Source organism: Aphelocoma coerulescens, chromosome 7 (genome assembly GCF_041296385.1).
Source record: "Aphelocoma coerulescens isolate FSJ_1873_10779 chromosome 7, UR_Acoe_1.0, whole genome shotgun sequence".
In the NCBI taxonomy this organism is placed as follows: domain Eukaryota; kingdom Metazoa; phylum Chordata; class Aves; order Passeriformes; family Corvidae; genus Aphelocoma; species Aphelocoma coerulescens.
In genome coordinates, this window is record NC_091021.1 from 28,960,770 (window position 1) to 28,982,559 (window position 21,790).

The window sequence follows — 21,790 nt, forward strand, 5'->3', positions numbered from 1 at the left end:
AGATGATTTTACCCCAGCCTCAGGCAACAGAACATCAAATATTTACCCAGAAAATGACTCGGGATGCTCAGTCCAAGGACCAGAAGGGACATGTGCTGCTTTGCTTGTTACTTTGGCTAAGGACCCCCGTCCTGCTGTTTTGGCAACCCACAGCAGTCTCACCCACAAAGTGGGGCTGCTGCCACATCCAGAGCTGCCTTTGCTGTCCAGCAGCCCCTCAGCAAGGGCAGCAGCCAGTTCAATACAGAGCAGACCCTGGGGCATTTGCCCACACTCTTGACAACTTGGCACCGCAGGAGGAAACTGGGCAGTTTCTAAAAGGAAGAAAAAGAGAAACAGTGGAGGACTGGGGGGGGGGGGGGAGGGGTAGGGAGAGGCCCTGCTTATCGTTAGAGAGCCTTTTGGTCAGGCTTTCAGACCCGGACACCACATACACTATTGTTTCCAGTTGCATGAAGCCGTTTCACTGGGCACCCAGCAAGCTGAGAGAGGTCATTGTAATTCATAACAGGGAAGGCTGTTGCGAGCATCACCCTATTATGATACACATTTTCTCTGAATTTAATTTATAGGAAAACACGTGCTGCATAAATTCAGGAAATAATCTCCATATGTTCTGTGCTGCAGCCCTCAGCCACTCCACAGGATGCAGCATATCCCAGTTAGGCACTGACCACTTTGCTGGCAATATCATAATGTATGTCGTAGAGCTAATGTGCTGCTCTTGGCTGGGAGCAGCCGGGTCCGGGTCCCTCACAGCGCATTCACTGAATCACAGCCCATGCTCCCCTGCCACTGCCACGACCAGGCCATCAGTAACCGAGCTGCAGAGCCACCAGCCGTGCTGCTGGGCTCTGGGAAAAGCCTGGCACAGCAGGAGTGGTGATGGGCTCTGGGCAATGCCTGGCATGGCAGGCTGTGCTGCTGGGCTCTGGGAAAAGCCTGGCACGGCAGGAGTGGTGATGGGCTCTGGGAAAAGCCTGGCACAGCAGGCCATGGTAATGGGCTCTGGGCAATGCCTGGCATGGCAGGCTGTGGTGATGGGCTCTGGGAAAAGCCTGGCACAGCAGGCTGTGGTGAAGGGCTCTGGAAAACGCCTGGCACGGCAGGAGTGGTGATGGGCTCTGGAAAACGCCTGGCACAGCAGGCTGTGGTGATGGGCTCTGGGCAATGCCTGGCACGGCAGGAGTGGTGATGGGCTCTGGAAAATGCCTGGCACGGCAGGCTGTGGTGATGGGCTCTGGGCAATGCCTGGCACAGCAGGCTGTGGTGAAGGGCTCTGGAAAAAGCCTAGCACAGCAGGAGTGGTGATGGGCTCTGGGAAAAGCCTGGCACAGCAGGCCATGGTGATGGGCTCTGGAAAAAGCCTGGCACAGCAGGCCATGGTAATGGGCTCTGGGCAATGCCTGGCATGGCAGGAGTGGTGATGGGCTCTGGGAAAAGCCTGGCACAGCAGGCTGTGGTGAAGGGCTCTGGGAAAAGCCTGGCACAGCAGGAGTGGTGATGGGCTCTGGAAAAAGCCTGGCACAGCAGGCTGTGGTGATGGGCTCTGGGCAATGCCTGGCACGGCAGGAGTGGTGATGGGCTCTGGGAAAAGCCTGGCACGGCAGGAGTGGTGATGGGCTCTGGGAAAAGCCTGGCACAGCAGGCCATGGTAATGGGCTCTGGGCAATGCCTGGCATGGCAGGCTGTGGTGATGGGCTCTGGGCAATGCCTGGCACGGCAGGAGTGGTGATGGGCTCTGGAAAAAGCCTGGCATGGCAGGAGTGGTGATGGGCTCTGGAAAACGCCTGGCACAGCAGGCTGTGGTGATGGGCTCTGGGCAATGCCTGGCACGGCAGGAGTGGTGATGGGCTCTGGAAAAAGCCTGGCATGGCAGGAGTGGTGATGGGCTCTGGAAAACGCCTGGCACAGCAGGCTGTGGTGATGGGCTCTGGGCAATGCCTGGCACGGCACTTGTTGGCTGGGAGCTGCAGCCAGCCCCACGCTCTGCATCCAGGGTGTAACGAGTTCCTACCCAGCCCAGGCTCTGCTGGGCTGTCAAAACACGCACTCTGTAATTTAACAACCATCACAGCCTGGGACTTCTCCTCATCTCATGGCAGGCCCTCAAAACCATTTGAAATCTGAAAACAAAATAGCTATGCTGTCTGCCTCCCTTCAGGACTCAGAGCAGTCTCATCTGCCTCAACTCTGGTGAGAAACCTATTATATCAGCTGACAGCAATACACTTAGGGGTGAGGAAAAATGTATTTACTTACACAAAATTTGCTCCTTTTTCTTCCCTTTTTTAAGCAGGAAAAGCATTACAATGTACGTAACGCAAGAGAATGACATTTCTGGCAAATACTTTCAGTGAACACTTCAAAAGCCAACCTAATTTATATCCTTACAGTATCTTTAGAATATACATATCCCTATTTATGTCATTAAAAGATAAAACCACATCAGCAAACACATACCAAAAGACAAATATATGCCAGCACACATGCATACCCAAATCAAAATGCTTCAGAAGGACACTGTCATTCTTAGTAGATCAAGCACCATGGTGTGGAAAATGCAAAGATACCAAAGCATTTCCCTGTGCTCAGAACACAATATAAATTGAAATGTTTACATGTAAATACCATTTTGTACTATGATACTGCTGAGAAATTTCACAGAGGCCACAGGGCCTGCAGTCTTGCAGGGCAGTATGTAAATACTGTGAAATAAGATACAAAGGAGTTTACATACAACAATGAAATTCTGATGTTTCAAAGGCAATGGGACTTCTACCACTGGCTCAGTTGCCCAGATTTTATATCATACATAGAGGGAACATTTCACTTAAGTCTCCTCAGCAGCAGGCTGAGAATGCCTCAGGGAACTAATGACACACTATCCTGTTGTCTCCCACCACAATTCCCAGGGCTAGAGGGAAGCCATTATCCCAGAAGACTACCTGAGCATAGCAAGTTAACATTGACTCTCTTAATACTAATGACTTAGTTAACGAAATCCTACAAAGTGGGATGTTTGTGAAAGTAAGATGATGATGATACCATATGGTCCGTGCCCCCAGTTTCCCTCTGGCAGTCTACTAACCTCACATTCACAGATATCTTAGAGGCTGGATTTATTTTGATAGGGCATTACTATCAATAGTGATTCATTTCCATTCATTGCCTCGCAATAAATGTCTTGTGTGAGGCATAAAGGCATACACTGAAAATGTTCAATTGAAAAACAATTCCATTTGTGTCTCCTATTCAAGGTGGTTTTTTCTCCAGTCCCTCATTCTCACTTAAGAAGGTCATTTGCATGAAAATAAAATCTTGCTCATAACAGCTCACCTGCTGCCTGCTGTTTGGAAGCTGTAAGCCTCCCTGTTGTTGGCTGTTGCAATCATTTCTACAGCAGTGATCTGGGATAACACGACAGATTAAGGCTCTGCAAGAAAGGCACTATCCACAGTCCACTGAAGTCAATGTAAAGTCTTACCTATGATTCACAAGAGTTTTTATATGGTCTTTGACACCTGGTGTGCTGAGCCTTCACTAATAGCATGTGCTGTAAAAAGGCTTCCAGTATGCTGATGCTGCCCAAGATCCTTTTTTCATAATGTCCTGAATGACATCTTCTTTCAGAATCTTCATTAAAGCTTAAACATCTGTATTTCAAAAGTTTTTCATTCCCACTTTAATTTGCTCTGTGTCTAGATAACTTCATCTTTTGGTCATTTTTTCCTGAGAGTTAAAACTTTAGACTGTATAATAAATGGATCATCAAATCAATGGAACCAGGCCCAAGAGGTTAGGCTTTGACAGACCAAAGGAAAAAAAGAATTACTACAGCCCCTTCCCATTGTAACTACCAGACAGAAGACACATAAAAATGCCATTTTGTACCGAGAGCCACAAAACTCATTTGAAATATTCACAATGAAGAACTCTGCTCCTTTCATCTGCCAGGCTGTGCTTACTCTCCCAGTTTTCATTTCCTCTCTTTCATTTAACTTTTTCTCACTCCTTTTTTATGACTAAAAGCAAATAGGAATGGAATGACAGAACATGATGATGTGCAGAGGCAGGGCTCTAGACCCAAAGCCTGAGAAGTTCCTTCCCAAACTGTGTTGGCTCAAAACCCTGTCACTGCACCAGGAGACAGTTCTGTGATTTTGCTCATGAGTTGGGAACCTGCAGTGAAGGTTCTGTTTGTCAGGCAGACACAAGAACTGTCACTGTACCTGGTCCTTCAGACCCCATGGGCATCACCAGTCAGTCCACCAGAGGCACATCCACTGGTGGAGTGCAAACATTTACAACGCTGCTCCTGCAAGGCACATCCATGTTCAGCATCTCAGGAGCATGGGCAGCACAGGAGCTCAGACCTCAGAATTCCAATTCCACACTGGTTTGTTGCACTCTTGGAATGGTTACCTGCGAGGGAACATCTCTTTGCAAGCAATAAAGGGGTTTTAGCTGTGTTAGTTGTAAGCATGAGGCTGTGTTTGGCAGACAGGCATTTCCTGACAAGGTTAGCTTACTGTCCCATTGCTAGCAACCTGCAGAGGGGATGAACTAAACAAATAATCATATTAGCTTCCAGCCAACCGAATCATAATTACTGACAACCTCAATAGCCCGTGCAAGGAAGAGCAGACCTCTGTCTTCCCTAAAGCCAGATGGCATGAAAAGAGAAGAATGAGAATCAAAAGGATGTTCGTGGGTTAAGAAAATAAGATTAGAAAGGAAAAAAAAGCACCAGACCTTCAAACAATCCCTCTAATTTTGATACCTTTAAAAATTCAAACTGCAGAAATGAGTTAGTGATCTGTACAAATCCATTATCTTTTCCCCTGAGAAGCCAAGTGGAACTGAGCTGTTTTAGTCAGATGCTGGTCAAGCAGCAGCTTCATTGCTCAGTTGGTGAAGATAACATGTTCCATGCCAGATGTTACTGCCCTTTCCTCAAGACCAGTAGCCGCATACTTCATAAGGAATTCACAGGGCCCTGCTTGGGAAGAGCATACTACAGCTCACAGGTACCACCATTGTGAGGAGTAGAGTTGATGTTAATCTGGACAGACAAGGTTTGGTATTTTGGCATGTGATATTGGATGCAGAGGCAGAGAAGCTGAAGTGTGCATGTGTCATTTATCACCCACACATGCTTAGCATCAGTGATTGCTGCTCTGCACATGATTTGTTTTGAATGCATAAATTAAAGCCATGGTGTAAAACAACCTCCAAAACTGAAGTCCATTTATGAGTCAAACACATGTTACTTATTAAAAAAAAAAGCAGTGCACAGACAGAGGATTTTTACAGGCAGTTTCATCTCATTTTCTTTTCCACATCAGGGACCTGGGCTTGCTAGAGTTCACCTTCTGGCCTACCATTTTCAATATCACTTTAATCGATTGAGGTTTATAGATTATGGCCTCGCACAAGCTACACAACTATTCAATTTCTTACTTTCTGACATCCCATTCCATCATCTTCTAGCAACAGTGACTTCTTTATTGGATAGGAATTTATTTTTATTTTTAAAGCTGTGAAATAAAACAACATTCCATTTATTCAAATATGAAGATTAATGCCATCTCTGATTAAATCTGGATTTATTTTACATCAGTAAAACAGATTAGTAAAAAAACAACCAACAGTGTTCCTTCACGAACACTATTAGAAACTCTTGGCACTGTGCCAAACAAAACTGACCTCTAATAAAAACAAAAGTAGAGAGGGTCTCTGACTACCAGTGACAGGATCATTCATCCACAAGAAAACTCAGATACTATTAAAGTCCTAATGAAAGGAATAGCCAGAAGGAATTCCTGAATGTGGGGCATGTTTGTCTGGGTTGCGAAGCACCACCGTTTCCAAGCCTCGGCAGGCTTTTGAGCCTTAAGAAAACATGCTCCCCAGGGCTGCCATATGGGAAGAGGCAGAGGGGACCAGACATCCTTTTGGAAAGGCAGCTTGGGAAAATAAGTGCACTCAAGTGTTACCCCCTGTCTCTGCCCTGTGTCAGTCAGTGTCTGGAGGCAGCTGTCAGATCAAGAAGTGCTCTGCTCCTGTGCTTCTACTCTGAGGTTGCAGATCTGAGACTTCTGTGTGAACATGGCAAATTGCTGTAGTTTGGTGGTGTAGGTGGAGACAGGAAAAGGGTGGCTTAGGCAGGAGCAAATCCACTGCAAGGGACACAGACAGGTGCTTTATGTAGCCTCTGCAAGATGCTGATTTAGGAACACGAGTTACACTAAAATGGGAACTTAGGATGGGAAAGAAAATTGCAAAGGCAGGAAACTTAGAAAGCAGTGTGAATGATGATAAAGAAACCTGAAAATAGCCTACAGTTGTCACCTAGGCTGCACAAAGTAATCCATATTCAAGCAGCTCCTTTGTGAAAGTTGGATTTTGTTAAGCTCTGGGTAATTATTTTCTGCTCAACAAGATGCAGATTCAACTAGATAGAGCCTTTGTAGATTAATGTATGTCGGAAAAGGCAAATAAATATTAGACTATCCATTACAGCCTGAGGATCAAACACATCTCCCTTCTAATGCAGGGCTATTTAACACTGTATAAGGGACAAAATGGTCCTGCTACATATTGTCCACTGCTTCTTCCCATGTAATTATAAAAACACCATCAAACAATCTCCATTCCTCTTTCTAACAAGAGAACATCACTTAAGTAAATGGATATTCTTGAAATCCAGCTTTACCTCTTGCAGACTGGAGTGTTCCCATAGTTCTACAATACTTGGTATTTTGATAGAAGATACCTAACTGTACAATATTATATTTTTCTATAACCCATATATATTTTATGTATTTATATCTACTTAACTTTTAAACTTGAACAAGCAAAACCAAATTTCCTCTGGTTCCAGATACTTCCTCTTCCCCAAACAGGTAAAACAGCACATCTCCTGATAAAAAGTTAATGATGCATCTGTGGCAATACATTAATTCAGTATTAACATTGGACACATCTGTGTTTTACCCTGCATATTCTGCCTGAAGATTGAGACATGAAGAAAACCAGACATAGCAACAGTAAGACTGCAGACCCTTTCATCAGGAGCCACGTTACTGAATGTGACCATTGCCTAGAATACAAATCTTATGACATAATAGTAGCAAATGGTAAGAACTGACAGATGCAATGGATATCTGCCCTGGGGCTTGCTGGTAGCTTTAGTTATTAATCTTGTTTGTATAACAATAGCATCGATGTCATCCTAACATAACATATTCCAAGAAAACTACATGTTTTCCTGTCAGTTGCCACTGTGTTGAAAGTAATTTCACACAGCCCACCTAGCAGGCATCAGATGGTAATGACTTTTAGACAGCATTGATCTGAGTTGGCCTAAAGCCAGTCTCCTAGAGGTAAAAGGATCTATACACTAAACTGTTCCTAAGTCAAGTTGGCAGGATGCTTTAAAAATAGGGAGCAAACAAAAGCCCTGCCATGTTTAACGTATGTCCTCCCTCCTGGCAACCCAAAATGAATTGGCAACCTAGTCGTGATAGTAAGGAGACAAAATGAAGTGAGCCCTGAAATCAGCTGATCTTGTTTGGCTTTTTCTGAAGTGACCTTCATCTGTTTCAGCAACTGTGTAACTCTGGACTCCAGCTACTGCTAAATTCCCCTTCTGTTCACTCAGGGTCATTTACAGACTTCAGAACTAAAAGTGGGAGCCTAGAAGTGTACAGGTTGGTTAAAATTAACATAAAGAATGCCATTGGTTTGAGCACTCAGTAGAAATGAGAAAAACTGTAATAATTCATCTGGTTGGGAGCAGAGCCCCTTCCTATTCTGTGTCCTCTCTCTTTTTCAGAGACACACTCACCAGAAATCTCAGCACAGGTTTATTCCTCAAACTCAGCCTCTTGCTGGTTTCCCTGCTGGCCCTGCACTGCATTTCTCTCCTCACTGTCATTTGTGATTCCTTCATACTTAAATGCCATCTACAAAGTATGCTATTTTCTTTCTTCCATGCCATTAAAGATAATGTCAAATAAAATGAAACTGAAAACCAGTCTCTCTGGCATCTTAGAGGAAACATACCCCAGCTCACTACCTCACTGCTTACCCTTCCCTGCTTTTTATTTCCAATTTCAGACACATCCCTTTCCCAGACCATCCAAGTGAAGCTCTTCAACTGCTATTCTGAAAGCCACGTTCCTTAGACCTTACCATCCCTTCAAATCTTAAGGGTCCATATCCTGCAAACAGTATGGATGCACTTAACTTTACATATATAAACAGCTACATTAAAGAAAATGGGAGTAATTGCCTGCTACAGCAGATGCAAATGTGTTGTCAGGATAGAGAAAATGGTATAATTTTGTACTTCTATTTAAAGAACACAGATCCATTTCATCTACAAACTTCATTTTTTCCAAGAGCTTTAGTGATCATGGTTCTGTTTGATGTCTTCATTCTCTGTCAGTGGGAGTCTCGCTATTTTCTTAAATGCAACCAGAATGTCAAACCAGATGTTTAGTGATTTATTCTGATGTATTATTGGATACTGTGGATGACAAAACACTGGGCTGAGCACTCTCCTTTCTGCCTATGAAGTCTTCCAAGGCTTTTCAGCATTACTGGTGATACAATAATTAACTAATTCCCTTAATTGTGGAGAGGCCATATCAGCCAGAACAGATGGAAATTAATGATTAAGCTTTATCACAACATTTTTGCAGTCTATTACCTTTCCTTTTGCCTCTGTTTTTAAATGGATATTCAATGTGCTGAATATTTTTTTAAACTCTCAGGGAGAAGATCTTCAAAACAAAATCTGGGCCAGATTTTCAACAGCCTCAGCTCAGAAAAAGGTGTTGGATTTTCAAGATCTTTGATGAACAATCTGGCCACCAGTGTCGCCTCAGTGATCTGCTGGATGCTGGGCTCCACTGAACAACAGTGTCTCTCTTGTTCCCTCCCCTACCTTTTCAAACATTTTTCTCTTCCATGCTTTTTACCCAACAGCAGTTCATTGTTTGTCCTTCAAGGAACTATCATTATTCTGATGAAGAAGTCAGAGGATTTCCAGCCCGTATTCAATTAAATCCTTCCCCAAAACTGGAAAATTTTTAGATCTCTTCCCAGACTATGTTATTTCTCCAAACAAATTCCCCAATAGTTTCACTTCTGAAATATGGCAATCCTGTAATTCAGGTTTTACAATCCTACATTCAAGTGCTTCACTCCTTTGTTACAGAGGATTTCACATCATATAAAGAGTAAAAAGAAAAAGAAGAACATACCATTAAACTCCAAAGCAATCCTGCATGTGATATCCCAACACCCTTAAAGGTGGACAGTACGTGCTTGAAGCTATAGTTCCACTTTGGAGAGAGACAAAGAGGGCAGAAAACTCTCTGCTTCTTTAGTGCAGCTGCTGACCCTTTTCTTCCAAAAACTCCCTGGAGCCATTTCAGGAGTTACTCACCTATATGTACTTAGTTGTCTGATCACTGACCCAGAGCTATTCAGAGGTGAGCTGTGCTTCTCGAACAGATATCAAGTCAACAAATAAGAGTCCTTGTCAGCTGAGTCATTTCTGCCAGCTTTGCATTAAGTACATGGCTGGAGGGGATGTGAGGTAGAATTTAGGCCAAGGAGGAGGGCAAAAATTCAGCATCACTCAATAGCAAACTCCCTGCAATCGGGTCAAAAAAAGCAGGCAAGAGTTCAGATAAGTGCATGTCATAGATGTTGCAAGAGGTCCTGGCTCTGGGAGCCGGAGGATCCACACTGGCATGAAAGTAACCTGAGGTGGCACTGACACAACCTGGGAGATGCCCATAGCACGGCAAGGAGAGGACAGGCAAACCAAACTATCCCCAGAACCACACTGTACATCCAAAACGGCAACTTGCACCATGTTAACTGCAAGTTTTATGCAGAAAAAAAATATGGAAGGAAGAAGAGGAAGGAATGAATATCAAGATAAAGTGCATTAAAATAAACTGGTCAGGACAGGGTGAGCAGAAGGGGTGGGTATTCAGGAGACCGGCTGGTCTTATTTCCAAACTTTTTTTTTTCCTCATTTAAACGTGTAATCAAAATCCTTGGCCCACCTCAGGGTTTCCATCTGCTCAGAGGCCCACGGTTCTGATGCTGCAAAGGGTCAACACAAAGAGATCATAAAGTATTCCCTGTAAGAACCAGCTTCATTTTCCTATCTGTCTCATCTCAATTGCTAAAAATGAATAACTGCACCCCAGCCTTTGAAAAATTTATTAAACTAACCCTTAAAGATATGTCCCACCTGAAAAGAACGCTCCAGATCTGAGGTCCTCAGCTCTCTGAAATTCAGATTTGGGATTTTGTTCAGGCACATTCTAAAGATACAGTGGTGTCAGTGATAAGGCTGCAGTACTGGTTCTTCAAATATTCCTCACCAAAGCTTGGGGGCAACTTGGGGTAAAAAAATCGAAGCTCATTTGAAAATTGCAGGGAAGTTACACACATTTCAAAGCCATGCAAAATTCAGCAGCAAGCACAGCCAAACTACCACCCAGCAAAGCAACCTTCAAAACATTCTGCATGTTCAAAGGGCTTGTAGGTTTTGGTCGTGTTGGGCATCTTCCTAAGAGTCTCCAGTGAGCGGGGAACGGCAGCAGGAAAGAGAGCAGGAAAGACAAACACCAGGAACACACACGCACAAGGCATGGTCCCTGCAGCCAAGTCCAGCCTGTAAATTTGGGCAGCTGACATTACAGATGTCTTCCCATTGCCCTGTTGCTAAGAGTAGCTGTTCTGAAAAGACAAACTGAGACAGATCAGTGGGCACACACAAAACACTGCTCAGACACCCACTACATCAAGACATGGGGCTGAGTTACTGGTCACCATTTAAAAGATTAAATTGGTGCCGTGTCAATAAACAAACAGTAAAGGAGATGGCAGAAATCCTTATCCCTTTCCATCTCTTCCGTTTGCTGCAGTTTTTCCCTCTGCCCCAATTCTGAGCCTCGGTACCAAACCCCGAGGTTTTAAAAGCAGCAGAGCAGCAAAGATCGCTGGTCGGGATCAATGCTAGGGTCAATTTTCTCTCGATACATGATTGCCTGTTCCAGGGAGGAGGGGGAAGGCAGGAGCTCTGTATCAGCAATCACAAACCCACATCAGCCCCCGGGGTGTAAAAGGCTGAAAAGTTTCCTGATAACAGAAGGCAGAGCTTACAACAAACAATGTGGTATTCCTGCCTGGGAGGCACAAATTCTCTGCATCACCTCCAAGCTTCTCGATCCCCCCCCACCAAAACAATTACATTATAAAAACTGCTGAAACCAGGGCTTTTCAAGGAGGCCAGTCACGAAGTCACAGCACAACAAAAAAGTAGGCAGGGAGTGTTGTAGGGGTGGGAGCCCTTCTTCCCGTAGTGGCTGAATATTGGCGTGTATTAAGCATAGACACAACAATAAGCAATAAATCACAGCCCAGGAGAAGTGCCAGGTGGAATGCACTGGAGGAAATTAAAATATCCTTCTTGATACTGTTCAGGATTGAAAGAAATACAAAGGAGGTCAAATTGACTTATCACTTACATAGCCAGGATGCTAAGGGGAGAAAGGGTACTAACACTTGCAGCTGAAAAATTTGCAGTTGAATAATGTCCAAGCCAAAAACAAACAAACAAACAAACAACAAACCAACATAAAAAACCAACAAAAAATCCCCCTTAACTTAAAATGTAATAATAATATTACAAACATCCTCTCAAACAAATAAATAAATGATGGAATTCCTTGGCTTTCCTACATTTTCCTCATTTTTTCCTTCCTTTTTCCAAATGCTCAGTCTCTCCACAAGACTCACCTAACAGGGCAAAGGACCCTTTGCAATGTGCACAAGTACACTAAATGGTCAGCACCCAAATTCAGCAAATTTTGACCTCCCACATCACATCCCACCATGCTGTCAGGAGACCCTATCTTGTGTACTTTGCTCTTGCCCAGTGGCTGGTTTTTCTTCCCGATTTCTATCATGAAACTAGTCAATGGAGGCAAACTTTAAGTCTCCCTGCCCTAAAGAACTGGGCCATTTTCTTATTTCACTCGAAAGTGGCTCCAGAAAGTCTGCTTTAGAAAAAAACCAGCACTGGTACACAAACTTCCCAGTAATTTCAGCCAGGACTCAGTGCCACACAGTGCATAAAACTGAGGCTGCTTTTGGTCACCAGCAGGCAAGGGAACCTCTCTGAAGATAGGTTTTTGTTTTGCTGGGATAAGCTTATACAAGTAGGCTGCTCTGCAGCCTCCAGGTCCTAAATATGGTGCTCCTGTGAGATACCCCACCCGTCTGTCTCCAGTCACTGCTTTTTTCTTGCTTGCCCCATTGTAAGACAATTCAGGAAACCTCCACCATTTGAATTTTAATGGAAGTGTCATACAAAGTACTTGGGCAGGCTGAAAACAGGGCAGCATCTATAAATTACTGGAAAGCTGAATTTAAGATTAGGAAAGGAAAGGAAGAACTCATTTCTCTTGAAACTGGATCATATATATGTATACACACATAAATATTCTCAGACTGAGACTATACAGGACAGCCTGAAGAGGACAGCTGTTATGTTCTACCTTTTAAAATCTGCTTTTAAGGGCTGAGGACAGGGTGGCATTTTCCAGCTGTGGTTTTCTCTTACTAAACACTTTTGTGTCCATCTGATTGCATAAGCAGCTAAATCTTTAAATATTAAAAACTTCTGTGTCAAACTGCAATAATGACCAAGTTATATTTTCTGAAAGGGATAATTAAGAGGTTCAGTGAAAATAGAGAACTGTCACTTTTATATTTAGACACACACGGATTTAGTGCAAGCTGATAGATAAACTCTACTTGTTGAAAATAAAATTATGGTGACATTTTCTATATCAGTTTTTTTGGCAAGAGAACAGGGACATCTTGCAGTAGGCCATGGAAGAGGGAATCTGTTTAGATGTTGCTAACAAAATCCTTCCCCTTGTCTAGCACAGAGGACATCAGTTTCACACAAAACTCTTACAGAGAAAAGCAAGGCAAAAGCATGAGAGGAGAAGGAAAAGTATTTTCAAGAGATGTAAACAAGTAAATGCCCGCAACACTCAGTGAGATTATTTGAGCATCTGTCTCAAACAGTTGCTATCACACTCTTTCACCTGTTTAAACAGAGAGGCACAATTTGGATGCAAAAACCTTGTACACTTCAGTGTGGAAGACTGCTCTGGAGCCAAGGCAGACAATTAGAAAAAGTCATTTTTCCTACTCCCTTTATAAGGCACAATCAAGCCACAGAATCTATCCAGGTGTAAGAGGTGTCACACATAGTTGAGATGAGCTATTGATTTCCAAAAGCAATAACAAGTTGCCACACAGCCCAGCCCTGCCTCATCATATGTCTTAGAGGTGATCACTCAGATAAACAAGGAAAGGCTGGCTACAACCCAAATTCAGAAACCTTCAGCCCTACAGCCAATAAGAACCACCAGGAAAACACATGGACTTAATAAAAGCAACACTGAAATATGAAGGTTAAAAAAAAGAAAATAAAAAAGAAGTAAATATTGTAAACCCTTCCTTGGTAAACATACGATTAATTTCTGAGGAGAACTAATTAACAATTACAAAAAAAAAATATTGCTTATCCTCATTGCTCCTGTCATGGATATATCTATCAGGAGATGCACTGCAGCAGTGTTTTTTGTCTCTTATTGGTGAAACAAAAGGCTTCTTAACCAAATCAAACTGGAATATGTTAGCCTGGTGCTTTTCTCTTTAACGTGAAGTGGGATATATTAGAGCTGTAAATTTACTTACCCTTCTGTTCTGTACATGGAGCATCTCTCCAAAGGAATTTTTAGCACTCCATTATTTAAACCCACAAAAAGTGACCTGTCGCTGTGTAGGATTTGGAGACTCTTGATTGCTTCCTGTTGTCCATCAGGGAGGATCTGCATTTCCTCTAAATAACAACTCCTCAGACTCCTGTTAGTGGTAGAAAGGGCCTTCAAGATGGTGCCATACTCTAATAGAACAAGAAACAAGGCACAAGTAAATCTTGGAGGCAATGACTTCATTTCATACCTGCCTAAAGAGTGAAACATTAATGTCATCTTTACAGAGCTGGTTTAACCTAGTTCTTGGTCACCTGCTGCCCATGGTAGAGAGCTCCAGCTAGTTCGTTATAATCCTCAGCAGAAACCACCTGAGAATGCATTTTGATGGGAATTCAGGAGGATGTGAACCATCTGGACAGTGAGTACCTGGCAGTATTTCCCAGCTGGAGCACTAAGGCAGGGGAGTCTGGTCCCGTTACCAGTGAGTTAGAGAGCAAGGTGACCCAGGATAGCAGGAATCATTTCTGGTGCCTTGAGTCTATATTTCTATTGGTTTATGGAGCAGATCAGTGTGATTTGATGTCATGACAAATGACAACAAATGCAGCAGCCCTGCTGGAAATCTCTGAGGCCTCCATAATGACTGCATGGGTCACAGACCTAATTGATCCTCTTCCTGGAAGAAGCCAGCTTGACAAGGAGATGTTATGGCATGAGCAGTTCATACACAGAAACATACATGTTTGTGCTCACAGTGCTCTTACCTAAACAATTTAGCGATCTGCTAAGCTGTGGGAGATTAATGCAGGGGGAAAGGGGGCAACCACACTATTTTGCATTGAAACCCCCAAGAGGTCTGTCAGCCCCGATTGTTCCTGAAACTTAATCCTTCTCTTCCAGTAACTTCTGCATTGGTGCCAAAGCTCAGCAATTTATAGTGGTGGGGTTGGCAGCCATGTGAAATTTCCCTTTCAGTTACATGTGGAACAAGACTGAAGCTTGAGCTCAGTTAGTCTCAGGACTGGGTTTGTGTTCAGGGCTGCCTCTGGGCAGGGCTGTCTCTACTGAAGCATTTCACAAGTTTAAACATTTCCAGCAGATCTTACTCTTCAGTCACCACTACCCAGGGCCAGAAGGCAAACACGAATAAGTAGTTAAGCTTATGGCATTGGACCTTTCTACACTAATGATACAAGGCAGGAAGTATTCCAGCTTTCTCTAAGGCTCTGTAGCTTGGACTCCTCACTTTAAATATCAAGATATCATATTGGCAGAACCATGTTGTATTTCCATTTAAGTATAATCTTCTCATCATAACCAATGCTCCTGGAGGTTCCCATACTCAGAGTGTTGCTAGAACATATAAATAATAAACCAAGATGATCACTTTTGAAATAAGTGGTGGTAAAAGTTAGATAAATTATGACACAGTCCTGAAGGTCCATTCTCCTAAACATGAGAATGAGGCAATGACTCTGCATTCAGATGTGAGATTAAATTAACACTTATGGAAGCAATCCATCTTATTCTAAAGTCAAAGCTTCTGCAATAGAGGATAACAACATTATACCCTTGAGGCTGGCCATATGCTCTGATTAATCAAACTATTTAATTTAACCTCTATCATTAGTATGAATAGGGGCTAAGACAACCATTTATAACACTTTGTCTTTCTTCAGCATCTTCACTTATCCAAGATATCTGTGCTTTTCAGAAGAGGCAATGTGTCCTGCTAATTAGAGTATCGAAGTAGAAATCAAGAGACTAAGTCATACACTTAATTCTACCACTGGCTTGCTGTGCTCCCACAAAAAAGCACTTGCCTCAGCTTCCCTATCTGCCTTACACTTCAGTGCATGCCCATTCCCGAAAGCACTGGGAGTCATACACCAGTAGGGATGTGGAAGTGCAAAGAAAGACACAATTAAAACCTTGAGCAAGCCTGGAGTTTATGTATTATTATTGCTTTTTCAGAGATGGGTCTGTCATAGCACTGAGAGGCAACTCACACTTATGAAACCACAGAGCATTCCAGTGACCTCTGCTCTTCCCCACTGTTATGTATTAGCCTGATTAGTTGAAACATGTTTTTATAAGAGGGAGAAAAATGTTATTGGCCTTTTTAAACACAATGGAGATTTACAGTCTGATCACTTGGGACTCTGCCTCAAGTCCTCCATCCTACTTTAATTTACTCAGGCAAACAACTTCCATGCAGTTTTGTGCCAAAATCACATTGAATGACAACTGTGTAAGGACTTCACAACTGGGCTCCCAGGGCTGCTAGGTCTACAAGCAAGCAGGAGGAACTGTTTGAAGCCCTAATGCTCTTACCTGTTCCAATATACATGACATGGTACAGAGTATCCTTCCCCTGAACAATATCAACCACCAGTTTGGAAAATCGAATGCTGTCCTGAGTCACATAGGGATCCACAGTCACTGGCTGCACCACATCATTCATCAGGAACAAGCGCTGTGCATCCTGCAGGACTCTCTCCGTCAGGTTCTCGTTAGGGCTGTCATCGTTCAGTGTCCCACACTAAATACAGAAGATTGAATTTCAGAAAATGCATCTTCTCCCTAGTCCAGCATGGAAACCCATCTCCTATTGATTTCTTGGGGAGGTGAGTCTGTGTGAGGGATATGGGATCAGGCACACATCCTAGTCATAGATCCTTGCCTAGATTTGGCCTGTAGCTCACTCTTTGAAAACTTTTCTCCTAAGTGGTCCATTGACCAGGAAAGTGGAGTTTCACTCCCTTGTGATACCCTCAACCAGCACAGTAGAAGGGCAAAAGGCTTTAACAAACCATGGAGAAAAAGAAAGAATTAAAACTAACTGCAGAAATATTTAAAGGCAGCAGTGGAAGGGAAGTTTTTGTGGTGATAAATCCTTGAAGCACTTCAGACAATCTTCAGACTCTGCCTGGCACCTCAGTCTGTACAATGAACAAAACTTGGGAGTTTAAAAACCTAAAAATGGACTGGTTTTGTATCAAAGAACCAAACTTGCTACATTGCTTTTCTTTGAAGTGCTCCCCTCTGGCCAGGCCCCCACAGTTGCACCTGAAGCACAGCAGGTTGACCACAAGCTCCTCCCACCCCATACTCTTCCCTCCTGACAGCAAAGAGCAGATCAAGCCACGACCACCCATCCTCCAGCACCAAGGGAGGAACTGGAACAGGGCTCAATTCCTTTGTCCAGTGAGAACAGGGGAGAAAAAGAGCTCATCTTGTGTCTTTTAAACAGTGTAAGTCCTACCAGGTGGATAGTGCATTTTAAGGCCTGAGTTTCCATGTTAGATTAATCCCTAGAACTCAATTATTTTCAAAACCAGTGCTAATATTTTGGTCTGTGTCAATAGCTGGGACTCGATCTCACTCTTCCCCACAATATCTGCATGGAGGGCAGAAAATTTATTACTCCAAAAGGCAGCAGGGTGACTGGGTATTTATCTTCCCAGGACCATGGGAGACAGTAGTACAACTAAATATTGCCAAGTCCCATACTCAGTCTATGGACAACTTCCCTACTCACTAAATAAAACTCACACCTGAGCAATTTCACTAGAAAAAAATCCCACACATTCCTTTTTCTTTATTTTGGGTCCAGGTGTTTGGGCTTTCCTTGAAGAAAAGTCAGAATACTGAGAATTAGGATGTTGATTTACAGTGTACAAATTTCCCACGTGCACACGCTCGATACGCATCACAGCAACTCTTGGTGGTATCGCTGCCTTTCCCAGGTGCACCACGCAGCCCTTCTCTTACTACGTGCTAAAATGAGTTGTCAGGGATTTAACACACATTCACACAGTAAATATGGATTCCAATGGCTGGGGTACTAAGCCTTACGACATTCTAGAGGCTGTGTGAACTAGGAGAACACGTTATATAATTCTCACAATCTATGAACATGGTCACTTTTCAATCAATTTAAGCATCTTCCTGAATAGCCAGACTAAGGAAACATCAGTGGGTTTTTGATGTGTCCTCAGGTGGGTTTTAATGCTTTTTTCTATTGCAATGGTCTTTTTTACTTCATGACTCATCCCACATTCTAAAGAGTTTTTAGATCTCTCTCTTTTGTTGTATCCTATATTCCTGTTTCACACCACCGTCTTCCTTTGGATGCCTTTCTCCCCATTCACTTTCCTTTCTAGAGCATCACCTAAAAGGAGCCCCAGTGGCAGGAATGTCATTGTTGGTTTTGTTTTCTGTTCTCAGAAAGTCGCAGATAATCCTTTTGGTCTATTGGCAGCTCACGTGCTGATGCAGCATCCCTCTGGTTTGGTTTAATGTTGTTTTGTTCTAATTTCCTGATTATCTGCACTGTCCTGATCCTCTGCATCCTTCAGTATTTCTCCTTCCTCTCTGCAAGAAAAAAAATTCTGGCATGCTTCCCTCATCTTTCTTTGTGAACACTGAGGCAAAAAAATTAATGTTTTTGCAATATCTGCCTCTTCTGTCACTAAATTACCCTTGTCATCTCCTAAAGGCTCTGCACTGACCTCTTGTTCCTTCTGTACTTGAAAAACATCGTAATCTCTTCTTGCAATCTTCCTTTTGTCTACCACATACCTCCTTTTCTTTTCTTTACTTTCCTCTGACCCTTTTCTTTCATCTTGCTGCTGCAATCTTTAAACTCCACATTTTAACTGATACTTTTCACTCCATGGAAATGCTTTCCAAAGTCCTTTACTATTCCTTCTGGGTTAGCCCAGCAAGGGACAGAAAGTCTTTGATTCTCAGTTTGCCTTAATATTCCCTTTAAACTCAAAACCCCCCCCAAGAACATAATCAACAACAACGACGACAACAAAAACCTGGCTATATTTGGCATGGCTGGACCTTCAGCAAGGCTTTGTTTCTTGGTTTTGAGTGCATCAAGCTGAGAGGGTGATCAAGAGGCCAAGCCTGTCCCACCTTGTATGGGAAGGAGCCCTCAGTCAGGTGCCAAGAGGGAATTCAAGAGGAGAAATCAGGTTCCTCAGCAGGAAGACAAGGCTGGCTCTGCCTGCAGCAGAGACGTGCCTCCCATCTGCTCTTGCTTGATTTCAGGCGATTGTAGTGTTCTTTTTGGAAGGTCCCTGACATCACCAGTTTGAAGGCAGATGGCACTTGCAAGCAGCCTCAGCACATTTGCCATAATAAAGGAGAGCCAGATTCAGACAATTAGGCTGAAAGGATGTGCCATGGGGACACAAGGACATGAAGATAAGTCCATCCTCCCTAGAATTCCCCAAGTGGGAAGCGGCTGAGCTGTAAAATGGGCCCATGCTTCAGAAGACTGAGGTTTGCCGGGGCTGTCACACACATACTCTGCACCACACTGACTGGATCTGATGATAAAGCAACTGAAGTTGTTTTATAATTTTCAAAATTGCTTTAACTGATAATCCTGGAAAGTTGCTTATTCATAAACTCAAGGATTTTTAAAAGGAGAAGGAATTCCTGTGACAATCCTCATGTCTCCCCTTCCATCAGTTACTGTGGCAACAAGTCCATGGCTTCTGGCTGAGCTACCATGTGTTAGAAAGTCATCCATCTTCCACTGAAGCACTGGTAGCCTTAGGGGCCCTATCAAGTGATGGAAAATTCATCACTTCCTTACAGAGTCACAGTGGTTAATTACCTTTCTTGTTTAAAAAATATAGGTTGTCTCCATTCTAGTCTGACTTTGTCCAGCTTCAGCTTTCAGTCCTTCACAGTTTTAGTAGGGACATGTCTTAAGTCCTCTTGTGAGAATCACATCCTCAGAGTACATGTGCCAGTGATAAGTGCAACAGAGATTTAAATTATTCATCATTATAAAAAACCAGAACATTCTTATTATTCCTTAAACCATTCAATTTTTGCCATGAATTCTGTGGCAAGGAGTTCCACAGACTAAAACACTCATAAATGTGGAGAAATACAATTTATCTGTACCATGGGTCCACCTGGAGAAATGAGCCCCACACAAATCAACCCACTGAAGTGACAAAATGTAAAAGGGACTGCAGTAAACTGAAGGGCAACAGCAGTACCTGGAAATTCGGGATGGGGTTTAATGTTGGCAGCCAGGCTGATCTTGGGTTTTCTTGGTAACGGAAAGGGCCATTAAATGCCTGAGTAATGGCACTCAGATTGAAGGCACACACTGCTGAGGCAGCTATGCTGTTTCTGGAAAAGGGGAGGGTAAAAGAAATCAATTTAATCATTAGAACATTGACATTTTCATCATAACAGACATCAAACTCCACTCAAATAAAATACATGTAAATTGCTAGGTAGATGTACAGTGATACCAATCTCACTGGGAGTATTAATAAATAAATAAATAAACTGTAAAATGCAGATGACTTGCATGACAATTTTGAGAATGAATTTCAAGTTTGGTTTTAAAATGTCAGAGATTTAAGGGCCATGGAAGCAGTTCTGACAAGAAAGGTGAATACGGTTTAATTTGCATGGATTATTTGAGTCTGGTTTTATTTTTATTTTTTTAACAACCCGTCTACCTTTATTGATTACAAACAATCTAATTTTTAATCTCTTGGTGTTTCTCAAGGTGAAATTCTGTTTCTGCAGGTTCCTGAAATCTTCAGCTATAAAATATATCACCTAATATTTTATATATATATACATGCAGTGGAAGGGAAAAGGTGACAGTGACAAACCAGCTGGTTCTGACAGCAGCTCAGCATGCAAAAGGTCTTGCTAATTCATGGAAACCTCTGTTTTCAATGACCACAGTTCACTTCTGTGTGCTCCCAGCTGGGAACAGGACCTGTCTGGGGCAGACTGTTCATGTACACTCAGCCAGAGGAGGCACAGCGAGGGAGATGCTGCTCTATGAAGGACTCTTTGGAAAGGAATGTGTTCTAGGGATGCTCTGCTGCCCAGTCAGACTGCACACAGATCAGTTGGCCTTTGCTGTTCCTTTTCAGTCCTGGAGGACCCATTTCTGCAGGATCCTGAGCAAGCTCATCTCCTCCTGTCCTGCCTCAAGAGGGCTGGAGGGCACTTCCTAGATGGTGACCTCAACAAAACTGACCCAGGGGGACATTGATAAGTGATGACCTGGAATTCAAACCTGCTCCCAGTTCTCCCCCCTTTTTTTTATTTTTATTTTTTGTTTTTTTAGGAAAACTACAAGGTTTAGATAAAAAGATACCAAAATAAAACTAAAAATAGGGGCAGCATGAGAGACTGATTTGTCACGGTGCCTTTTAAATAACCCAAGCTCTGCTGTATGTATCTTTCTGCTAATTAAAGCAATTTGAATTCCCTGAAAAGAACACTTTTTTTTTTTTTAACTAAACCAATAATTACACTCTCTTGCACACACAAAAAAAGCCTTTCTTCACCCTTCCAGGCTGGAAAGCAGAATAACAGATTCTTTCACAGCATATTTCTTCCTAGCAATACAACATCAGGAAGAACTTCCTGCTTTGCCTTCCCATTCTCTGCTCCCTCCTGCCCCTTCCATCCCCAGAATGATGGAGTAGTTCACTTTGAACATGTCAAAGCAACACCAGGCAAACCTTTCTCCACTTTTGTCTGAACACCGCTGACGCAGTGCATGCTCGCAGACAGCAGCTCTTAAGACAAACCTAATGATGGATGACAAGTAAATGCCTTGAGGCACACACAGGAAAAAAAAGACAATGAGGAAGAAAATGAAAAAGGAAAAGAAAGAATAAAATTCCACTAGTCTAATGAAAATACTTAGAAAAAAAAAAAAAGGATATTTTTAGGACCCTGCTAAGGACTTCATAGTTTAGCCTTTTCTCTTTGCTGGAAAGGAAAAAGGAAAGAGGTTTTCCATTAAATCTGTGGACCATTTTCCTTTCCATCTGTGGCCTGGCATATTTCCCATCCCTCCTTATGAAAAGTTTGATCCCAGTCTCAAGCCAGTGACATCAGCTGGTACAGCTGGCCCCTCTGTTTTGGTGTGAAGTGCAACTTCC

The 21,790-nt window shown here is 43.0% G+C and overlaps 1 protein-coding gene across 10 annotated transcripts in view; it reads right to left on the reverse strand.

Annotated features, from left to right (window-relative positions):
• Nucleotides 1–21,790, reverse strand: part of SEMA5B (semaphorin 5B) — a 272,778-nt gene that overhangs the window by 45,282 nt on the left and 205,706 nt on the right. For all 10 annotated transcript variants that reach the window (XM_069021071.1, XM_069021072.1, XM_069021070.1 and 7 more), the window contains 3 exons: nucleotides 19,865–20,000; nucleotides 16,167–16,374; nucleotides 13,813–14,020 (listed from right to left, as the gene is read on the reverse strand). In XM_069021071.1, coding sequence (XP_068877172.1) covers nucleotides 13,813–14,020; nucleotides 16,167–16,374; nucleotides 19,865–20,000 — 552 coding nt within the window. The remainder of the gene's footprint in view (nucleotides 1–13,812; nucleotides 14,021–16,166; nucleotides 16,375–19,864; nucleotides 20,001–21,790) is intronic.